General features: G+C 42.9%; 1 protein-coding gene across 2 annotated transcripts in view; it reads left to right on the forward strand.

The window, feature by feature from the left end:
* Positions 1-23,198, forward strand: part of ZBTB11 (zinc finger and BTB domain containing 11) — a 1,204,127-nt gene that overhangs the window by 214,191 nt on the left and 966,738 nt on the right. For both annotated transcript variants that reach the window (XM_044071594.1, XM_044071595.1), the window contains exon 3: positions 17,637-17,868. In XM_044071594.1, coding sequence (XP_043927529.1) covers positions 17,637-17,868 — 232 coding nt within the window. The remainder of the gene's footprint in view (positions 1-17,636; positions 17,869-23,198) is intronic.

Genomic DNA, 23,198 nt, shown 5'->3' on the forward strand with positions numbered 1-23,198 from the left:
GCAATATAACCTATTTTAAAAAGTGACTTAAATTTGTAAAACAAAAAGTTGTTCTTAGTCAGTGTTGCAGTACTTATTCTTCGGTCTTCCTGCACTTCGGTCTTCCTGCAGTGCAGAAGCCCACAACTAGCCTGTTTTCCAGAGTGTTTGCATCATCCGTAACCATTTTCAGTTCTTTCAAGCCAGGTAGTCTGATGAACTTCACGTGCGTTAAACACAATTGCAGTTTGGTCAGCTCATGTTTTCAGAGGTCCTCCTCCCAGTCAGATAAAGCACCCCATTGGGGAAATTTCTGTTCTAATTTATGTTCAAAAAAGTAAAATTTGAAGTGTGGGAAGCAACTCCCCCATAAAGATTTTTAACTTGTTTTGTCTGTTCTGCTTGGGACCTCAGCACCAGATCTCTTAGCTGTCCTAACTGTGCGAAATTCAATGAAAAAAACTTCTCAGATATAGGTAAGGTGCTTGCGCCCATATGGAGTTATTTTCAGCTTCCTCTGTGACGTCGCAATCCACTACCACCATGGGGCCTTTGCATACTGTGGCATCTGCCAGCATCATTCCAACAAAAAAAAAAGGAAAGACGAAAAGGCTAAGGACCCTGACATTTCTGAAAAGCTAAGCCCAAACCCTGTGGCGCAACCCCTCTGGAAGCCCCCTTGGCTTCCAGCCTGCTTTCAAACGCCACCACATTTCACACATCTTTGGGGTCTGAGGTTGAATTACAGACGTCCGCTTCCAACATCCTCACCATGTCTATCAAGGGAGACTTCATCTTTTCCCAGCTACCAAAGTCACAACCGAAGTTGAAGTCTGATGACTGCACCCCCAGTTATCCCTTTAAAATGGACAAACAAACCAAAGTCATTCACTTCATTTGTTTCGCCACCAACTCTACTCAGTCCAAAGCCTATGACTGCTTTCATGAAATCTAGAAAGCCATGTCATTCATCCACGTATGCAGTCTTCTTCAGAAACTTGAGTTTTCAGAAACTTGAAATTCATATTGTCAGGAAGATAAGATAGAGTTTCTAAAAACTCAGAGTTTTGAATGGAGATTGAGAAACAGTGCAGATCGGGGAATTTATCCTTATCCCCAATGCAGAGTGATCTCAGAGTTGGTATATATAATATGCAGGGGGTGTGGGGTCACAAAAACATTAAAAACAAGGTAGATTTTTTTTTTTTTTGAAATTCTAGTTTTCGTAAACTCAGTTATATCGTCTCGAGTATGAATTTTTAGATGTTCTTCATCTCACATTGCTGCAGTCCTTACACTTGGGTAGTCCGCTGTCCTCGGTCGGCCCGAATATCAAAGTATAAGGCTGACGTCGGTCAAGGCGCATTTGACTGACATCAGGACGTCAGGGTACAAATGCGCATGACCGACGTCATATCCTCAGTCTTTTTTGCCGCATGGTCCGATGCAGAAGCAGCATTGCAAGTGCCGGTTGGCGTTCTGAGATTTTTCGATTTCGGAGTTTCAGACCGAGTCAAAGTTGGCTAAGTACCCCGTTGGGGAATATTTTAGTTTTTTCTTGCCTCAGTGGTTTACCGGATGTCAGAAAAAGTGAATAATTGCATTTCTTGTGGGAAACAGATACCGCATAGAGACTATCATACTTTGTGTATTCCTTGTTTAGGGCCTGAGCACGACGTTGTTGGGTGTCGCTCTTGTGCTAGATTCAATAAACGCACTATAAAGAGAAGGTTGGATTGTGCCAGGTTAGTCTTTGGGAAGCGGTGCAATTATAAAATGCCGTCGGATGCTCCGACGCCCGCTTCTTCGAAGCGCAAGGACAAAGCAGTTAAGCCTAGGCTAGAAGAACCGTCTGTACCGGACGCCGGTTCTTTAGAGGTGTCGGTGGAGCCGGTGGTTCCACCGGAGGTTTCTTTGGGTTCCCAGGGAGAGACTTTGTTATTGCAGGATGTGGCCTCTCAGGAGGCAGGTCAGGCTGAAGGGGCTTCTCAGGTTACTATACTCCCTCCCTTCCTAGGGTGGTTAGGCCCTCTCCTTCTGTTTCCAAGGCTTCTCCCAGAGGCAGGCCAGGTTTAGCTTCAGTTGGTGTCACCCCTAGTTCTTCAGGAACTGTGCCCAGGAAGCATATGCTTAAAATGGCAGAAGATTTGATTACTTTGATTAGGGGTTCTTTGCCCCCTCCTGATAAGAGACCTTGGGTGGAGCCTGAGCCAGGGAGTTTTGAGCAGGCTTCGGATGTTTCAGAGTCTTCGGCTGAAGACTTGCAGGAGTATTCTCCTTATTCTGATTCTGATGTGGATGATTCTACTCCTTCTGCTTCTCCTCCTGAGGATTTTTCTTTTTCAGAAACTCTTCATTCTATGAGGGAGCATTTTAAGTGGGAAGGTCAGGACTTCTCTGATTCCAGGAAAAGGCTTAGGGAATTTTGTTTTACCCCAGCATAGGCCTTTGGCTATACCTCCTGTTTTGGATGTGGTGGAAGATGTTTTTGCAGAGGCTTCTCTTAATCCTGATTCTTTGCCTCCTGCTCCTGTTAAACCGGATAGATACTACAGGGTGCCTGAAGCTCATAAGTATCTTTTTAAGAGTCCTAGGGCAGACCCAGAAACTGTTAGTCAGGGGCCTAAAGGTGTTAAGGCTTCTGTTGTCAAAAATCCGGTTCCTACAGACAAAGAGGCCAGGGCTTTGGATAGATGGGGAAAGAAAGTTTATACTTCTTCCACTCTAGCTATGCGGGCTTTGAATTGCCAGTTTCACATGTTGAAATACCAAAACTATCTCCTTTCACAATTGAAGTCTAAGGTTGATGCTCTGGCGGAAGGTATTGATTGTAAAGAGTTGCAAGATTTAGTACATGTTTCTGAACAGGTGGGTAAGCATTCTTTGCAATGTGGTTTTGATGCTGTACAGGCCTCGTCTAGGGTGGCTGCCACTGGGTCAGTTCTTCGCAGGCACGCCTGGCTGAGGGATCAGAATTTATCTGACCATGTTAAAACAAGGATTTTAGATGCTCCTTTACAATCTGATGTGTTGTTTGGTTCTCCTGTTGAGACAGTTTTAAAGAAAATGGAAGACAAGGCTAAGTCTATGCAGACTGTTAAAGATTTTTGCAGGTTCAGCCTCCAAAGTTTAGTAGAAATTGGCCTACTAAGGGGTGGATGTATCCTTCTTATGATTCCCAGTCTAGGGGTAGATCTAGACGTGGTAGGGGCAGAGCTCAGGGCTCTTTCAGGCCTAGAACAGGAGTTCTCCTGCACAGTCTTCGGTGAGGGCAGGGGTCAGTCCTTTCGTAAACAGACCCAATGACCTACCTTTTCAGCTGCCAGAGCCTTCTCGCCTGGCAGCACCTTTGGGAGGAAGGTTGGCACTTTTCAAAGAAAATTGGAGTTTAATTACCCAAGACAGATGGGTATTGGATATCATACACCACGGTTACAGGTTTTATTTCCATACCTTGCCTCCTTTCAAAGGCATGCCAGACGTTCCTCCTCCACAAAGAATAGAGGCTCACAAGCAAATTTCTCTGTTACTCCAAATAGGGGCCATTCAGCCGGTCCCTATGCCAGAAGTGGGCCTAGGATTTTATTCTCGCCTGTTCCTAGTACCAAAGAAAGGGAACACGTGGAGACCAATTTTGGACTTATCTATCCTCAACACTTATCTGGACATTCCCAAGTTCAAAATGTTGACGTTACAGCAGCTTTTACCTCTGCTGGGCAAAGATCATTGGATGGTAACTTTAGATCTCAAGGAGGCTTATCTTCATGTTCCTATCAGACTGAGTTGCAGGAAGTATCTGCGTTTTCGAGCTGGGACTTCTCATTATCAGTTCTCTGCATTGCCCTTCGGCTTATCTACTGCGCGCAGAGTGTTCACGAAAGTTCTGGCTCCAGTGATAGCTTTCCTCAGGTTAAAAGGAATACAGATTTATCCTTATTTGGACGATTGCCTGATTCTGGCTCAAGGAAGGGACGAGCTTCTTCATCATTTGGATTATGTGATAGCAGTGCTAAGATGCCTGGGGTATTCTGTGAACGAAATAAAGTCCAGTCTAGTACCCTCTCAGGATATGTGCTTTCTGGGTGTGAGACTGAATACAGCATCCCAGATGGCCTTTTTGACCCCGGACAAACAAAAGAATCTATCCCTTTACTTTCATCAGTTGTCTCATCAGTCCAGGCTGACTGCAAGGACAGTCCTTCAAGCCTTGGGGTTCATGGCATCTTGTATTCTGGTGCTTCCCAATGCCAAACTGCATATGAGGAAGCTACAATGGTATCTCAAAAATGTATGGACACAGCACTGCCAGGATTTGGACACTGTCATTCAAATAATGCCTTGCATTCAAAAGGAATTTTTGTGGTGGGCTCAGGAATGTCACCTAAACAAGGGACTCTCTGTGACCCGGCCAGAGGCGAGTCAGATTCTAACGACAGATGCCTCAGACAAAGCTTGGGGAGCTCATCTGAATGGAAAGTGGATACAAGACAAGTGGCCTGCCAGACTACAACATCTACATATCAACTTGAAAGAGATGTTAGCAGTCCAGTTTGCATTAATAGCTTTCAAGGATTTACTTCTTCCAGGGCAGGTGTTGATTCTAACAGACAACACAACTGTCATGTGGTACATCAACAAGCAAGGCGGAACACATTCTTATCCTCTATGCAGGCAAGCAATGATTTTGTGGGAGACTGCTCTCAGTTTACAGCTAAATCTTCAGGCAAGGTTTCTGCCGGAGCACAGAACTCCTTAGCAGATGTGTTGAGCAGACAAATTATGGATCCCCACGAGTGGAAATTGGATCCTCATGTATTTCAGAAATTGACAGTGTCATGGGGAACTCCAGACATAGATCTGTTTGCTTCTCCACTAAACCACCAGCTGCCAAAGTTTTGCACAAAAAGGTTTCATCCCACAGCTTGGAAAGTGGATGCTCTTTCTTTCAATTGGAGCAATCTTCATGTGTATGCCTTTCCGCCTCTGCCTCTCCTCCCAAAGGTACTACTAAAGGCCAGACAACACAAGCCAAGGATGATTTTGATAGCTCCAGATTGGCCTCGACAGCATTGGTACCCATTACTGAGAAGCCTGGTACGGAAGCCTCCATGGCCTTTGCCTTCGATTCCACACCTGTTGTCTCAGGAGGACAGTCATTTGCTCAATGTCAAGCTTCACTCTCTGCACCTAACAGCCTGGCATATTCTGTTTTGAACCATAGTGGGCCTTCACTTCCACAGCAAGTTTTGAATGTTATTTTGGAAGCTAGAAGGCCTAGTACAAGGAAAGTGTACGCAGATAAATGGAAGAGATTTTTATTTTGGAGTGCAGCAAAGGATTTTGATGTTTCTGAGCCTAATTTAAGTGTGGCTCTTCAATATCTTACTGAGTTACTGGACAAAGGTTTGTCCTTCTCTTCTATTAAGGTTCATGCTGCAGCAATTTCGCTCACTATGATTGTGACCCACCATTGTTTTCTCATCCTTTGTTCAAGCAATTTCTTAGAGGGGCAAAGAATATAAGACCCCCACGAAGAGCTCCTACTCCTGCTTGGGATCTCAATTTTGTGTTGGAGAAACTCACTCTACAACCTTTTGAGCCTGCAGCTACTGCTGAATTAAAGTTTTTATCATGGAAGACTGCTTTTTTGTTGGCTATTACCTCTGCAAGAAGGGTTTCTGAGTTGCAGGCCCTTATGGCGGTTGAGCCTTTCTTAATTTTCCATAAGGATAGGGTATCTTTATGTACTAATCCTTCCTTTATGCCTAAAGTGGTTTCTAGTGTGGCTTTAAACCAAACTATTCATTTGCCTACCTTTTATGCAAATCCCCAAAATAAAGGGGAAAAGATTTTGCACACTTTAGATGTACACAGGCAGTTGCGATATTATTTGGACAGAACTAAAGGGTTCAGGCAGTCTCAGCAGTTATTTGTTTCTTTTGCTTTGAGTTCTCAGGGCAAGCCTGTGTCAAAACAAACTATTTCTAAGTGGATTGGGTTTTGCATTGCTTTCTGTTATTCCCATCATGGCAAGGAAGTTCCAGCTGGGATTAGGCCTCATTCCACTAGGGCTACTGCCACTTGACAGCTTTTTGAGGGGGGTGGCAACTAAGGATATTTTGGAGGCAGCTACTTGGAGTTCAGTGCATACTTTTTCCAGGCGTTATCACCTACCACTTTACTCTAAATCCAGGGCTGGTTTTGCCACTGCTGTTTTGCAGGGCATTTTGGCAGCTCCTGCTTCCTTATAATTTGGCCATCCTCCCTTACCTCTGCTTTGGGATTCTACCCAAGTGTAAGGACTGCAGCAATGTGAGATGAAGAACATAGTACAGTTTTGTACCTACCATAAATGTAGATGTTCGAAGATCCACATTGCTGCAGTCCAATTTACCCTCCCTCCTTCCCCTCTGTAGTTAGAGGCGGTTGTGTGGGTTGGGTTGTCAATAGGGTGTATATAGTATATTGTATATATTGTACATATTTTTAGTGCTAGGATGGTTGGTTGTTTGTTTGCTGTCTTTTGGTTTTGACCTTTATTTTTAGGGTCTTCTGACATCTGGGGCAAGAAAAGACTGAGGATATGACGTCGGTCATGCGCATTTGTACCCTGACGTCCTGATGTCAGTCAAATGCGCCTTGACCGACGTCAGTCTTATACTTTGATATTCGGGCCGACCGAGGACAGCGGGCTACCCAAGTGTAAGGACTGCAGCAATGTGGATCTTCGAACATCTACATTTATGGTAGGTACAAAACTGTACTTTTCTGAAAACTCTAGCTTCTGACACAAACCCCAACACTGATGCCTCTCCCTCTAAAAGGAGCAGGGAAGTAGCTTTTCAGGAAGAAGAAGATTCTTCTAGCTCTTGGGATGAGGAGGAATTGTCTTATTTTGGACACTTAACGACCTCAAACTTAACCACCTCAAACTTAACCAGACTTGGACTCTGACTATACACACTCTTCTTAGCCCCCCCCCCCGACCTTTCCTTTGGGGATGCCCTGCATAGAAAGAATGATGAAGGATTTTAGTTGGGAAGGTAAGCAGTTCTCCCAGGCTTAGACTCAGGGTATCTCTCAAGTTTACCTGCAGCTAGACCACTGGCTACTCATCCAGTGCAGGTTGTATTAGGCAATGTCTTCAAAGACACAGCTATACACCCTGACCTGACACCTCTTGCTCTGTGGAAATCTGTCAGGTTTTACAGATCATAGCCTAGTAAACTCCTATGATCCTCCTATCGACCCGGAGGTCATTTCATCTCATTGTAATACCATAGAAACTCTAGTCAGTACCCAGGATTGTATTTAGCAATGACTGCCCATGTCTAATAGGGTTGTGGGCACTATCCCCAGTAAGAATTTATGGTGCCCCATCCACTTGTTGAACAGAGTCATAGAGGTGCTCTGTTTCACATGAATTGATAGCCTATTCCAAAGACACGCAGTTGCCTGGAGACAGATCCTCCAGCTTGTTCTGTTCAAGTTTCAGGCCATATTTAGGTCCCTGGAATGGGTACCTCTAGTCATTTTTGATTTATGGATGTGCAGCTGATTTATTAGGTTAAGGCCTGAGATTGCTCTGTAAGCCAGGCATAAGTCTCCCCTAAGAAGTCTATACAATATAGAGTATAGTGACAGGGACTTTGGTTTGTGTAAGGCACATGCTGAAGTCCCTTGAACTTCGTTGTAGGGAACCTCTGTGCTGTCTCCAAATGCTGCAAATGCTTTGTACAGTACATGCTAAAAGGGGCGTTATACTCCATTTTGGGCCTGATTAGTAATGAGTGTAGAGGGGTTATCACCTCCTTTTCTCTAGAGGTGATGTATTTACTAATCAAGTGTGCTCTGTAGAAAGTCTTCCTTGCTACAGCAGACACGTGGTGGTCAAAGTTAAGGTCTCAGTCAACTTGTTCCCAGATCTCTTATGTCTTTGTAGGTGCTAAAGCTATTGTTGATTTGATAGTGTGAAGGGGCATTGTTTTTGCAAAGGGAATGGTGATGCATTTCTTTGCATTCAGTTTCAGACCATGACTAAGACACCAATCGTTGGTCTGTGTAAGACCCTCATGAAGTATGCTGACATAATTTGGGGATTCAGTAATTGCACCCAGTTTGCAGTTGTCTGCAAACTTGGTCAGCCACAACCCCCTTAGTTTTGGCCTGAACTTCTGAGAAGTATATACCAAACAGTTCATCAGAACTAAGTCTACATAGAGCAGATGAAAGCGCTTAACTCATACATATAAGAATTTGTATTTTTATACAATTTTATTATTTTAGTAATAAACGGAAGTATTGGAATATCGGTTGGTGTGTAGTGCTGTTACGTGTGGAGACTCTGAATGGAGTTTGGTGTTACTTTTGAAATTCAGGAGTTAGCCAGAGCAACTTACAAGTCTGTAGACATTCCATAAAATGAGGCTATGATGCTTTAGATGCTTCTTGCAGAGCAGGTTCTGTCATCTGCAGACATGCATGGCTCAGGTCCCAGCCCTTGTCAGATAAATTAATGGCTGAACTATTAGATGCCCCATTGGGCAAGGAATTCCTTTTTGGTCCGCTAGCTGAATAAGTTTGAGAAACTGGACAAAAAAGGAAAGCAGATTTAAAACTGTGAAAGAATTTTACTTGTCTCCAACAATATGAATTCCCTTCAAAACCTTGGCTTTTCTCACCTAGACAAGACAAGGAGATGCCTATCCGTGGTTAAAAAGACAATCAGAGATGACAAAAGAACAATCTCAAAGGACAGGGTTCTTCAAGGAACCCACCCATCACTGAGAGCAATTGTCTATGTTCTACCCCTTCCCATTCCTTCCTGACCTCTAGCAGTAAGATCCTAAACCAGTGGAAATCCATCACCAGTGACCAGTGGATCCTCAACGTCATAGAGAGGGGGTACTATACTCTGTTCAGAGAAATCCCACCATTCTTGGGCATTTCAAAACCACCACAAGAACAAGAAACTCTTTACCACCCATCCTCTGGGAATTTACTGCAAGGATCCATTCAGACTGTCCCTCCAGAATGGAAGGAAAAAGCTTCTACTCAATGATTTTATTAGGCCCAAGAAAAGAGGGCATTTGGAGACTGATCTTCAACCTCTCAGAGCTAAACAAGTTCCTCAACATCCCAAAATTCAAAAGCTTACATTGCAGAAATTACTGCCCATGATCTTCCCAGATGCCTCCATGGTCACCAGAGACCTAAAGGATGCTTACATCCCATGTACCCATAGCACAGACACAGGAAGTACCTACAATTTGTAGCAACAGGCTCCCACTTCCAGTTCTGTGCTTTACCACTGGGGCTGTCTACTGCATCCAGAATTTTCACAAAATGATTGTTCCTTGATAACACATTGCAGAACTCTACGAATCCATATTTATCCCTATGACTGTATCATTCAGGGAAGATCCACTTCAGAGACCCCTTGGTGCCTTACAGATTGCTGTAGTCTGTTTTCAGAAGGTAGCTGTAACCCTAAATCTTCAAAAATCTCAAGCTGTCCCTTAAAACAGGGATCCTCACAGACTGTTCAAAAGAAAGCCTTCCGTCCTTCCTCAAGACCAGATTGTGTTCTTGACAGGTTACCTGACTGGTCTGCTTACAAAGCAGCTCATCCGTGCAAGAGAATTCCAGGGGGTACAGGAGTATATGGTATCATGCATCCTTGTGATTCCATTTGCAAAGTTACACATGAGGAAACGTCCATGGTTTCTTAAAAAAAAAAAAAAAAAAAAAAAAAATGTCTGGGAACAGCAACCCCTGAAAACCCTGTTGCCCCTCCTTCCATGCCTAAGAAGAAAACTCCTGTGGTGGAAGAACACCATACAAAGAAACAGAGGAGCAAATTTCACTCTGCCTGAAGCAGACAAGACTATTACTATGAACTGCTCAGACATAGACTGGGGAGCCCACTTTGGTCCCCTGAAGTTACGGGGCATTTTGTCCCCACAGCAAAGGAAGTTGCATATAAACCAAAAGGAGTTACTAGCAGTTTTTGTTCATAAGTCTTTCAACAAAACTTAAGCCAAGGACATTGCAAATCTTGACAAACATCACCACAGTTATGTGGTACATTAACAAATAAGGGAGAACTTTGTCCTACCCCCTGTGCAGCTTTGCCAGAAAAGTTTGGATGCCGGCTCAAGAGATGGGAGTAGCTCTCGTATCTTCTTATATTTTAGTCTAGAGCAATATCCCAGCAAATTCTCTAAGCAGGGACCCTCTAGACTCCCAACAAATGGATGTTGGTAAGAGGTCTTCTTGGATCTGACTGTAGAGTGGGGGAACCCCATCAGTAGACCTGTTTGACTCTCTCAAGGACATGCAACTACAGAAGTTATGCTGCAGAACACAGACAAGAGCTTGGAAGAAATAGGCATTCCCCTTCAAATGGGGGAACTAGTTCTTGTATGTATTCCCGTCCTTGCCCCTGTGCTAACAAAAATCAGGGCAGATAAACCCAGCATGATCCTAGTGGCCCCCTTCTGGCTGAGGCAGCACTTTCTCCCTCCTCCTAATGCTCATTGAGAGGAGAGTCAGCACCCTAGCTCAGATAGATGATCTCAGTGAGGTTGAGGGTGGCTTGGTAGGGATGGAAGGCGGATCCTTTAAGTTAACCACCTGCAGGTTTGGGTTTTGACACCTGGAATGACTTCTTACACCAAGGAGGTGCTCTCCTATTCTAAGAGAAGCAAGAAAGCTCAGTACCGGGAATTCATACCTGGCAAAATGGAAAAGATTTGCCACCTGCTGTCACAGCAGTGGCACTGATCCTACTCAGATATCAGCTCAGTCTTGCAGTACCTGTCAGGCTTCTTTACACTAGGCCTTTCCTATTTCAACATTAAGATAGATATGTTTGCCGTTTCAACTTGCCTGAACAATGCTCCACTTATCTTCTCACACCCACCACATGAAATCTTGTCAAAATGTGGTGTTTCACTTGTGATCACCCAGAATGAACCCCATTATACCTTGGGATCTAAATCATGTCTTAGAAAAAACACTTTACCTCCCTTTGAACCTGCTGCCAGTGCCTGTCTAAGATGGTTATCTGGAAGACCACCTTCTTCATAGCTGTGACTTCAGCTAAGAGAGTTTCCTGAGCTACAGCGTGTAAAGAACCTTTTCTACCTTCCCCAAGGAGAGAATCTCCCTCAGAACAAACCCAATCTTTATGCCTAAATTGGTATCCGAACTTAGGCTATGCACCTGCCAGTCTCCTACCCACATTCACAGAACAGGACAGAGCAAGTCATTCATTCCCTGGACGTGCACAGGCAGATCAGGCGCTGCCTAGACAGGGCAAAAAACTCTAATAGGCCAGAGCAATTCCTGGTCACTTTTACAGAGGGTAAACAGGACAAACCATCTCTAAAGAGATAGCTAACTGCATTACGGTCTGTTACTTAACACAATGGAACGGATCAAGTAGGCATATTAAAGCCCATCCCATCAGACTACCACTGCTTTCCTCAAGGGAGTTCCCACCCAGGTCATCCTAGAGGCGGACACATGGAACCCAGGTCATCCTAGTGGCGGACACATGGAACTCTGCGTACACCTTCACAAAACACTGTAACCTAGGCAATGCCTCCAGGGCTAGAGCAGGTTTCACTTCTGCCATCCTTCAAAATCTTAGTTCCTAAGCTCATACAGATGACACACCACCCAGATTTTTAGCTTAACTTTGGGAGTCCTCCCAAGAATCCTTACTGCCGCATTGACTATGAAGAACATAGTAAAGTTGTGTCACTCTTAAACTTTGACATCTCTAATTGTTATCAGTGCTGCAGTACATACTCACACCCTCCAACCCCTCTATCTCCTGACCACTTGTTTCCCCCTTGCAGAGTTCTCTGCAGATAATCCTGTCATCTCCATTTTCAACTTTCTTCTTATGATTTTCCTCTTTTTCACTCCGATTCAGACAAATGGGGGAGATTATGCTGTCCTCAGGCAACAGACTGCTTGTTCACTGCTGAAGATGGTGCCAACAGATGCCCTATACCCTGACACCCAAACGTCATTCTTTGGGCATCTGTTGGCTAGGGATGTTTCAAAGACTCTGGAAACGGGTGGTTGCAGGCTTATGCATGGCAGGAAGATCCAAGAGTCAGTACTGCAAGAGTGAGCTACTTGAATATCTGTAATTATGGTAATTGTGACATGTGTACTATATTCTCCTGTCTTTTGTCTTTTCATGTTGTTAGTCTTTTTTATAGTATTTAGTCCTGGGGCTGTGTTGGCGTGCAAGTTAAGATGTTGAAGTGCATAGCGACTTCAGCTTTTGTCCTGTATGAGCTAGTAGGTTAAGTAGGAGTAAGTTTAATAAGGATGTATTTTTTTTAAAAGACTGAGTCATTAGCACCGTATATGTGTGCAGTATTATGTACAAGATTTAACTGTGTGTTGTGTTACTTGCCTTGTTGTCAGCTGAACTATGTGATGGACTACAGAGTTGTTTGGAGTTGCCACCGCAGCACACTGCAGTACTGTGATATAAGAGTCCTCTGGCATGTCATTCTGCTAATATGGATGGCTGAAAATATAGCAAGTGGCTTGGGTAGCCATGAGTTGAACTTCTTTCCTGTTTAATTTCTTCCTTTACTTTTCTCGTGACATTTAGCTTCAAGAGCTGAGGAAGTGCCGTCACTGGGTCTGAGTTGTGCTTTTTTGACAGGCATCTAATGTAGTGGCCAGATGGCAACAACTTAAACAGAGGGTTAGGAAGACATGTACTATTAGCGAATGCCCTCTTTTATCAATATTCCCATCCATTTTGTACAGGAGCCTGGAGCTGCAGGTTAGGATACTAATGCTGGTGGTTCAGAAAAAACCTAAGCTGGCCAAGCCTCTGACTCTGTGTATACACTGTGAGACAGTTTCCTGCCAGTCGGATATCACTCCCCCCCCCCCCCCCACACACACACACACACACACAACACCTGCCTCTAATTTTTGAGTGTAGATGTTTTGTTGGAGTAAGTTTTGCAACTGAAGTAAAATTAGCAGGTTGTCTGATTTCTTCCTCTGTCCTCTTTGCTGTTATGAGGGAGGGTAATATTTTCCTCCTCTCACAATTAAAACAATGAATGAAAGCCAAACCCACTAGCTGTGGGCATGCATGTTTCTACTTTATTGCCCTAAATTTGTCCATAAATAGACTTGAAAGAAAAAGTCATGGACAGTCAGAAATGCCATTTAGCTGAAACACATGATGTCCTTAAAGAGTAATTTGCATATATCCCACGATGCCTCTAATGCAAGAGGTTTAAGGAATCCCACAGTGGAAAGTCTAGCTTTGCTAGATTTTCTTTGTTTTTAACTAATTGGTTGTTCTGTGTGACCTTTTTACTCATTGTTTTAGTTTGTTAGTTGGGATATTTTGCAGTCATCCTAAGATTTATGGATATCAGTTTGGTACGACAACCTGTGTTTCCAAATGTTAGCCAAATGTTCCACATATGATGTGCTGATGATGCTATAATAAGGCAGAAACATGCATGTCCACAGGTAGTGAGGTTTGGTTTATTGGCCTGAATTTGTCCATAAATAGACTTAAAAAAAAAAAGTTATTGACATTCAGAATTGCCATTAAGCTGGAACACGTGATGTCCTTAAAGGGTAATTTACATACATCCCATGTTGCCTCTAATACAAGAGGTTTAAGGAATCACACAGTGAAAAGTCTAGTTTTTCCTTTCTCAATTAATCAAACAGTAGTTAACTGTAATGCTAGATCATCATCTGCGTTCTCCATAGTTGGAGTGACTCCTAATAGGCCATGTTAAATTGTCTGGTTTTAATTTCTACAGTTCATATGTGTTTCCCACAAAGGCTGGAATCTGTTTATATTGTGTAGCACTATACTGATTGGCCTTGTTTCTTCATCTTTGTAAACGTTTGTGCTTCTTATTGTGAGACCAAATACTTAAAAAGTCGACACAAATTTCTGTTTTTTTTTTCTTAAGCTAAATTTGAGAAGTAATCATGTTAGTGCCTCCCACCATTAGCACCGTAATGTTTAGAAATTATTTAAAATGATGAATGAACTGGCCCGTCTTGGACTGTCTTTCTGAGCCATGACCTGGGCGTGACACAAAGGGTCAATGCAGTATTGTGTGTGTGCGTGCTTACCCAGGCAAGCAAGGGGAGAACAAGCAAAATCCACACAGTGATTGGAGGTCAGGTATGAACCATGGACCCTGAATTGTTAGGCAGAAGCCGTAGTCAGTGCACTGCCTTAACTTTTTGTTCATGTGCTAACCTTTTATAAGTTCTGTTCATTTTCTAGGGCTTATACATCATTGTAGAGTTCGACAACTTGTAGTTTTAACCAGCCTTGAACTGCTGGAATAATGACATTACTCTTGTAATGTTTCAAAGGGGCTCAGTTTTGAGACCCTCCCCCCTTTCATGGTGGGATGGAGAGCAGTGCAGCTGTGGGGTATACATAAGATGGGGAAAAAAATAAACTGATTACTGGCTGCTCCAGAAGTTGAGTCACAGGGCATTCTTTTTCATGGCTTTTAGGCAGGCAAGCAAAAGAATGACTAAGTTAAAATAAAAAAGGAAAAGTCCGGAGATGAATTTTAATGAAAAGCTGAAGAAATGGCTCGGAGAGAAAACGTTAGTGTTTATGGAAAATTGAGAAAAAAGTATGAATTTTATTGGTGGGGCTACTTGCTTGTTATTACGTACATGCATAACTTTGCAAGGCAAGGAGTAGAGTACACTGATTAGTCCCTGGTGTACCTTGTTTTAGCTTCAGAAGCATATTATTCTTGAATACATCATGACTGTTTCCTTTTTCATCATATGTCGGAGTCACTTCTGAATTTGAACTACAGGTAGCACACCAAATTAATCTCCAAATTATTGTGTATCCGCCCAGCATTGTGTTCCATTTTGAACCTCTTGAATTTAGAGCTAAATTCCCTCCTTGAAGTTCCAGTCTTACAGACTTGGAATTTTTCAGTGTGTAGGTCATAATCAGATTACTTCTGATTTTTCTTTAAGAAAGAGAGAATAATTGAAGCCCTTTCAGTCTATCCTCAGAATGCTGTTGCTTGCCATTCATATTGTGCTTAGTCCAACTTTTCTGTATTTTTTTTTTTTTTTGAAGGCCAAATTGTAGTTAAGTAGATGAGAAACTTGTACTGAAGGCTAAACCAGATAAATACTGTATATCTGAGTCCTTTATATCTCAGTCTTTTAAACACAACTGAATTAAAGGCAAGGTTACCATATATTGAGACAAAGAAAATGCTGCCTAAATAATAATTAACAGCAGGGAGCACCAGGAAATAAATGGGGAAAGTGGGAGTGATAACTGACTGCACAGTGCCTGGAATATGAACAAGATGACAAACCAATTGCGTATGATGCCAGTGTAGAGAGGTACTAATAAAAGCATAATAGAAACATGATCCACAGAGAAAGGAAAGTGGTATGTCGTGTTCACCGGAATCAGAGATTTAGGGAGAGCATGAGAAGAAAGGTAGAGGGTTGCAATTTACTTTACTAATAAAATAAATTTTACAGTAGAAGTATAGTACGAAGCAAGAAGGATGGAAAAACTGAGATGGTAGCACTGAGATTAAAATAGAGCATGAGAAACTTGGTGGGCAACCATAATATACAGGTCACTGGATGCAGAATAAAGGAGTTTGAATGGTATATAAGCAGAAATAAGGGAGCAATGAAGAAAGAGAGGTGAGAGAAATGGTGAGGAACACCAAATTTTTCATGTGATTGGAAAGTAATAAATAACTTTAGCTGTGTGAAGTAAGAAATTGTTGAATGATACTGGTGGAGGTACATTTTGATTAGAATGTTGAGCTGACATTGTGCTTGGGGAATGTGCTGGCCTTTTACTTAATAAATGATGAGCTTAGTGAAATACAGGTCAGGGAGCCAGCATATTATGTCAAATCATTATTTGTGATTCCTATAGGGTGTTGAGGATCTGCACGCACAGCAAGAACACAGTTATTTGAATTTGAGTGTAGATTTTGATTTTGTTTGCAGGAATATAAGCAGCAACAGCAATGGTAGCTGACACATATTAAGCTGTGGAAATATATTTCGAAAACAGAAGGTATCGAAGACTGAACTAACAGGAAATGAAGAAGCAGCCACCTTGCATGCAAGAGGAAATGAAAGCGGGTGTAAAGGGAGTGGTCAGTCTTTAGAATAGTGAGAGATGGAGAGGGGAAATATTAAGAGTACAAGAGCATAGCACTAATTACATAGACAACAAAAAACAGTTCATTAGTCATTTGGCTAAGCATAGTTAATGAGCTTGATAGATGAAATGTGTTATGGAGAAAAATTTTGACCAGAGTTTGGAACACTGGAAGTGGGAGGGATAAAACATGAGGATGCTATGGAGAAAACATGTATAGGAAAAGGGCTGTTTACACTCTTGTCCCAACAGGATGAGGTGCTGTGACGAAGTTGTTGTTCTTTTTTCGGCTTTTCCCGGTTAGGGGTCACCACAGCGGAACCATGGTCTGCTAATGATTGGCAGTAGATTTTTTTTTACGGGTACCGAGGTGCCAGCTCGATGCCCAACCTTCAACAAAGGCACGCCCATTCTACGCATGTCTTTCGAATGCCACTCGACCGCGGGGAGGACATGCAGACTCAACACAGAAGGTGCTCCCACCGAGAATTGAACGGGAGAACCTCTTGCTGTGAGGCAACAACGCTACTGCTGCACCACTGCGCACTGTGACAAAGTATGATTTGGAAACAGGAAGGGATGCAGAGAGAGAGATTTGTATAAGGCAGAGATATTTGTCTTACAATACAGTGTTTCTAATTTATACCCTTTTGTCAAGGGGTCTGAAGTACAAGTATATCTTCATTGTAATAGGGCATCATTGAATGTTAGTCATTGATTTGTAGGCTAAAAGTCCGTGTCCTGTAGATAAAGGTTCCTTATTTAATGTTTCCTTGTCCCTGTGGTTAAGTTTGGGTTGCTTTAAAGGTAATTTTTATTTATTTATTTTACATTTGTTTACCGGGATACTCTGACTGGACACAGGTCCATTTTCAGCGGAGGCCCGGGGAGAAAAGCTCCATACAAATTACAATATAGTTAACACATCAAGTAAATGTTACACAATCCATAACAGCATAAAGAAGGATTATATAGAAAACAGCAATATATTGGATTTGTGCTGGACTGGCTGCATTAGATATGCAAGTAGTATTATGAAGAATGGCATTTCAGTGTACTTCTTGGCAAATAATGCTGCAGCAGAGTGTGAGTTTCTGGTAAGTTGTGATGTAAGGTATAGGTGTTCGAGAAGCTCATTTGTGGAAAATATAGTGGGTTTCCTGATTTTTGCATGGTGAACTGTTGCAGATAAATGGCTAGGCATGCTCTTTTAACCAGTGGAATGGACATACATTGATATGTTTTTGTGTTTGTGTCAGCAATTGCTAGAAGTCTTAGCATTGTTACATAATGAAAGTAAGGGTACTGGCATGCATTCAGGTTGTTGGGCAACCATAATATGTTTTTGTCATATTTAATAGGTCAAATCCTTGTATATCTCTCTGGCTTATTTATTTTGCTTTATGAACTCTCTGTTCATTGTAATGGCTTATGTTTTTCTTTTTGTTGCCAGGTGGATAGCAAAGGCATAGTGAAGCAAACCTCTTCAAAACATAGTGCTGCCGTTTTGAGTCAGCTGAACCAGCAGAGAATATCCAACCAGTTTTGTGATGTAACTTTGCTGATTGAGGGTGAAGCTTTCAAAGCACATAAATCTGTCTTGGCAGCTAGCAGTGAGTACTTCAGAGAGCTGTTCATTGAGAAAGGAGCCGTAGCTAGTCATGAAGCAGTTGTGGACCTGTCAGGTAACTCATTATACTTGTTTTCTATGTATTAGTTGTATGTCAGAGTAACTGCACAGTTTTGCTTATGTTATTGTAGCTGTTTAATAGGTGTCAGTTTTACATCAGAGTAACTGCACAGTTTTGCTGATATCAATGCATGTAGTGGGAATGCCATATGATAACATTTTCAGTAAAGTGGTCTACTTTTCTCATTAGCGTACTAGAAGGCAGTTGATACTTTCCCAAGTTAAATCTCCTTGGAACAAGGTGTTTCCATCCTTGCATCCTTCCTCAGTTATCTGTCTTGGAAGATGTTGTACTTGGTAATCATTACCTTAGTGAGAAGGATTTCTGAGCTCCAAGTCTCGATACAGAAAGAGCCTTTCATGGTCTTATAGGTTCATAGGTGTTTACTAAGTTAATGACCACAAGAGCATTTTTAAGCCTAGCCAAGCATCACAAATCTCTGACAATTTCTGATACCCGTGATAAGTGTAAGCATGGGCCTTGGGAGGTGAACCATTTACAAGTCACCTGTGTCCATTAGAGAGATAGGTGTCAAACCAGGGATGAATTTCCAGTTTCCCATCCAGTTGTCCAAGTTGCACTTGAATTGGGTTAGGGAGGAACTCTGCTTCACGTGGATAGGGGAGCCTGTTTCATAGACTAGGTCGTCTCTGGGATACATACCTGTCTCGCCAACATGTCCTATTTATGACGGGCAAGGTTTAAGTCTTTAAAACAGGTAATTATGGTGCTGTTTATTTTGCAGATATGCAGGAGGTCCATCAGAGTGGGGTCTGACAATGCCCTAAATGCCAGACATAGATCTCCCCTCAAAAGCCTGTAGGAGACAGAATACAGGGATAGGGCCTTGAGGCTGTCTGCATAGGACATTTTACTTGCGCCCTTTTTTCTTTTAGTGAGGAACCTCTGTGGACATTCCAGTTGTTGGATATGCCTGGTTAGGTACATACCAAAGGGACATTGTACTCAATGATAGGTCTGATGAATGCTGAATACAGTGGAACAATGACTTTCTTGGATTTAGATGCCATGCCTTTGTTTATAAGTTGATTTACATAGAATGATTTCCTCACCACTATAGAGACGTGATGGTCAAAGGCTAGATAACTATCTGTGTGTGTCCCCAAGTCCCTGATTACTGGGTCAGCTCTAAGGGGTGTGTTGTCAGTATGATAGTTACCAGGGATGGATGACTTCCCAAAGCATGGATGACTTCCCAAAGCATACTATTATGTATGCATTTCTTGGCATTTAATTTTAGTCCATGGCTCTGACACCAGTTGTTTGTGTCAGCCCGTCCTGGAGAACATTTGTGTCAGTATGAGATTCAACAGCAGCTCCTAATTTGCAATTGTCTGCAAATGTAGTCATCCAGAGACCATTGACATTGACCTTGACTTCTGAGAAGTAAATGCCAAAAAGGAAAGGTGCAAGGACTGATTCCTGAGGGACTCCACTTGTGTCTGGCCTCTTTGTAGAGGTGGACTCCCCAGTTCTAACTGGTTGGGTCCTGTTTGTGAGTCAGTTGGCCATCCTCCGGGTGACATATGGGTTTGTACCTAACCTCTTGAGATTGTCAACAATGCCCGAGTGGGGTATTGTGTCAAATGCCTTGGCCAGGTCAAGGTAGGCAGTGTGAACTATTCTGCCCTCTTCCATTGCTTTGGTGACCGTCTCAAAGGGCTTCAATAGGCATGTTCTGCCCTTGATGAAACCCAACTGGGTTGGGTCCAATGTCTGGAGGTTTACTATATCTCTGTTGATTGTCTCTATGATAATTCTTTCCATGGCTTTACACATAAGACTGGTGAGACCTATGGGTCTGTAGTTTCCAGGGTCTGTAGATGGCCCACCTTTGTGCAGAGAGATGACTGTTGACTTTCTCCATTCATGAGGCATGAAGCCTGTTTGGAGGCTACAGTTAAACAGCAATTCCAGAGGCCCTGATAGATCATGTTTCATGCTATTTAGGAGGGATTCTGGGTCCACTGACGCAGTGTTCTTGACTTGGAGAGAGCATTAAGGACCTGTTTCCTAGTGATAGTAGGGAGATGTTCTTCATGTTTCACTGGTGCAGTCATTACATTTGGGTAATTTGCTGGCAGGTTGGCCTCGGTCGGCCTGAATTACAAAGTCGTGGGTCCTGCGTCAGTTGCTGTCTTCTCTTCCATGACGTCAGGTCGTCAGGGGTATAAAACATGCAGCCGACGCCATTTTCTTTAGTCTTTCTTGCTGCGCGGTGCCCGAAGCAGAAGCATTTTGCAAGTGCCGGTCGGCCGACTACTGAAATATTTGCGTTTGAGTTTCAGAACCGAAGTCTTCAATAAAGCTAAGTACCCCGTTGGGGAAACTTTTTTCTTGCTTTTTACCGATGTCAGAAAAAGTTAATAATTCTATTACTTGTGGGAAGCAAATACCTCATAAGGATTTCCATTTATACTGTATTCCTTGCCTAATCACAACGTGCCTGGCTGTCGGTTTTGTGCTAGATTTAACCAACGCACTATTAAGCGTCAGTATATTTTTGCATCCAAGTATTTTGGAAACAGATTTAACTACCCAGAGATGTCGTCGGATAGCTATCCGACTACCGGAGTACATAAAAAATGCAAAGAAAAGGACAGAGAAAGGAAGCCGAGATCCAAAACCGACGACGAAGCTTCTCCTAAGCCAGTCACCGGTACTCAGTGAGGTGCTTTTGCAGCCCCTGATACCCACTACCTTTGAGTCGCAGGCCTCTACCGACACCCATGTGGAGTTCTGCATGCCGCAAGATACTCAAGGTATTGGACCGACGGATGTATCTCCCTCGGATGGGTCCAGAGCCGCTGAGCAGGCACCGGCTTCTGAGGGTGTATTCAGACCTCAACATTTTTATATCAAACCGACGAAAGCTGCAAAACCAAAGGCAAAGACACCTTCTAAAACTAAAAAAATGATGCCTGAGCCACATGCACAGGCCTCTATGCCTAAAAAACAGATGATCAAAATGGCTGAAGACCTTATTACCTTGATCATGGGTACTCATCCCCCTCCAGATGAGAGGCCTAGGCAGGACACTGACTATGAATCTTCAGATCAGGTTTCTATTTCTTCTGATTCCTCTTCTGATCAGGAATTATCTTTACCTCCCTATGAGGATTCTGATGCTGAGGAGTCTATTCCATCTGCATCTCCTCCTGAGGATTATTCATTTGGAGAAACCTTACATACTTTGAGGGAGCATTTTCATTGGGAGAGTCAAGACTTCTCTGAATCAAAAAAGAGGCTCAGGGATTTCCTCCTTCTCCCTCAGCACAAGCCTTTAGCCATTCCCCCTGTATTAGACATTGTGGATGATGTTTTTTCAGAGTCAAGCCTGACCCCTGACTCTTTACCTCCAGCTCCCAGTAAGCCCGACGGATATTACAGGGTCCCTGACTCTCATAATTTTTTATTTAGAAACCCTGCTGCTGATCCTGAAACTATTTTACAGGGTCCAAAGGGAGTTAAGGCCTCAACTGCAAAAAACCCTACCCCCTCCGACAAAGGTTCAAGGGCGCTGGACAGATGGGGAAAAAAGGTTTATACATCTGCAACCTTGGCAATCAGGGCCTTAAACTGTCAATTTCAAGTACCAACAACATGTTATGGGATTGCTGAAACAAAAAATTATGTTGATTTCAGAATGTGCAGAAAATAAGGAATTGCAGGAATTATTGCATGCAGCTGAACAAGTTGGAAAGCATACTTTGCAATGTGGTTTTGATTCTTTAGAGGCCTCCTGCAGGGCCGCAGTGACTGTATCTGTGATTAGGAGGCATGCCTTGTTAAAGGAACAAAATTTGCCTGATCATGTTAAAGCTAAATTGCTAGATGCACCTTTACAGCATGATTCTCTCTCTGGTATTAAGGCAGAAGAGGTTTTAAAGGAGATGGAAGACAAAACTAAGTCTATGCAAACTGTTAAAGATTTCTTACAAGTGCAGCCTCCTAGATTCAGTAGACAATGGCCTACAAAAAATTGGTCCTTTCCTGTGTCAGAGCTCAACGAGCAAATCCAGACGCCCTAAGGGTTCCAGGTATCAGGCTCAAGACTCGTACAGGTCAAAGCAATGGGGCGCATCCACCTCCAAATCTGGAGGAGATAAAGCGGAAACCTACAGAGAGCAATCCCAATGACTTCCCTCTGCCTACACCAAACACTTATCTTTTGGCAGCACCCATAGGGGGAAAGTTAGCACTTTTTGCTCAAAATTAGCAGTTAATAACACAGGACAAGTGGGTACTGAACATCATATCACAGGGATACAGATTCCATTTCCACACTCTGCCAATGACAAATGGTTGGCCAGACCTGCCAAAAAAACAATGGGCAGAGACACAGAAACAGGTTACGTCCCTCATGGATATGGGGGGCATTCAGACAGCACCAGAACAGGAAAAAGGACAAGGTTTTTACTCAAGACTGTTCTTGGTACCCAGAAAGGACAAGGCCTGGTGGCCAATACTGGATTTATCAATTTTGAACACATACCTGGACATTCCAAAATTCAAAATGCTCACTTTGCAACAGCTTCTGCCCATGCTGGGCAAGAATGCTTGGCTGGTTATTTTAGACTTAAGAGGCATACCTGCATGTCCCAATAAGACAGTCGTGCAGAAGATACCTCAGATTCAAGGCTGGCTTAATGCATTACCAATTCTCTGCACTGCCCTTTGGCTTATCTACTGTGCCCAGGGTCTTTACAAAGTGCCTGGCACCAGTAATTGCATTTTTCAGACAAAGAAGTATTCAAATATATCCTTACTTGGACGACTGTCTCATTCAAGCAGAGAACAAGGACACTCTTCTACGACACCTGGCGTTTGTGAAAAGGCTTCTAGCATGCCCAGGGTACACAATAAACGAAAAGAAATCACAACTGGTACCCTCTCAAAAGATAACATTCCTAGTTGGAAGCTTGCATACAACTGCCCAGATGGCTTACCTCACGCCAGACAAACAAAGGCAACTGACTGCTTACTTCAAACTGATGGCAACAAAAACCCAGTCTTCTTCAAGACAAATTCTGCAGGCTCAGGGCTTCATGGCATCCTGCATTCTACTAATTCCATATGCAAGACTGCATATGAGGAAACTTCAATGGTACCTAAAAAGTTTATGGAGTCAACATTCACACAGTCTGGAAACCATTAATGTTCTTCATGTTTCACTGTTGGAGTCATTACACTTGGGTTATCCTGCTGGCAGGCTACCCTCAGTCAGCCTTAATTCCAAAGTCTAGGTCCGGCGTTGGTTGCTGTCGCCTCTTCCCTGACATCAGTGCGCCAGGGGTATAAAA

Source organism: Protopterus annectens, chromosome 5.part0 (assembly GCF_019279795.1).
Source record: "Protopterus annectens isolate FY-2018-M chromosome 5.part0, PAN1.0, whole genome shotgun sequence".
NCBI lineage: Eukaryota > Metazoa > Chordata > Ceratodontiformes > Protopteridae > Protopterus > Protopterus annectens.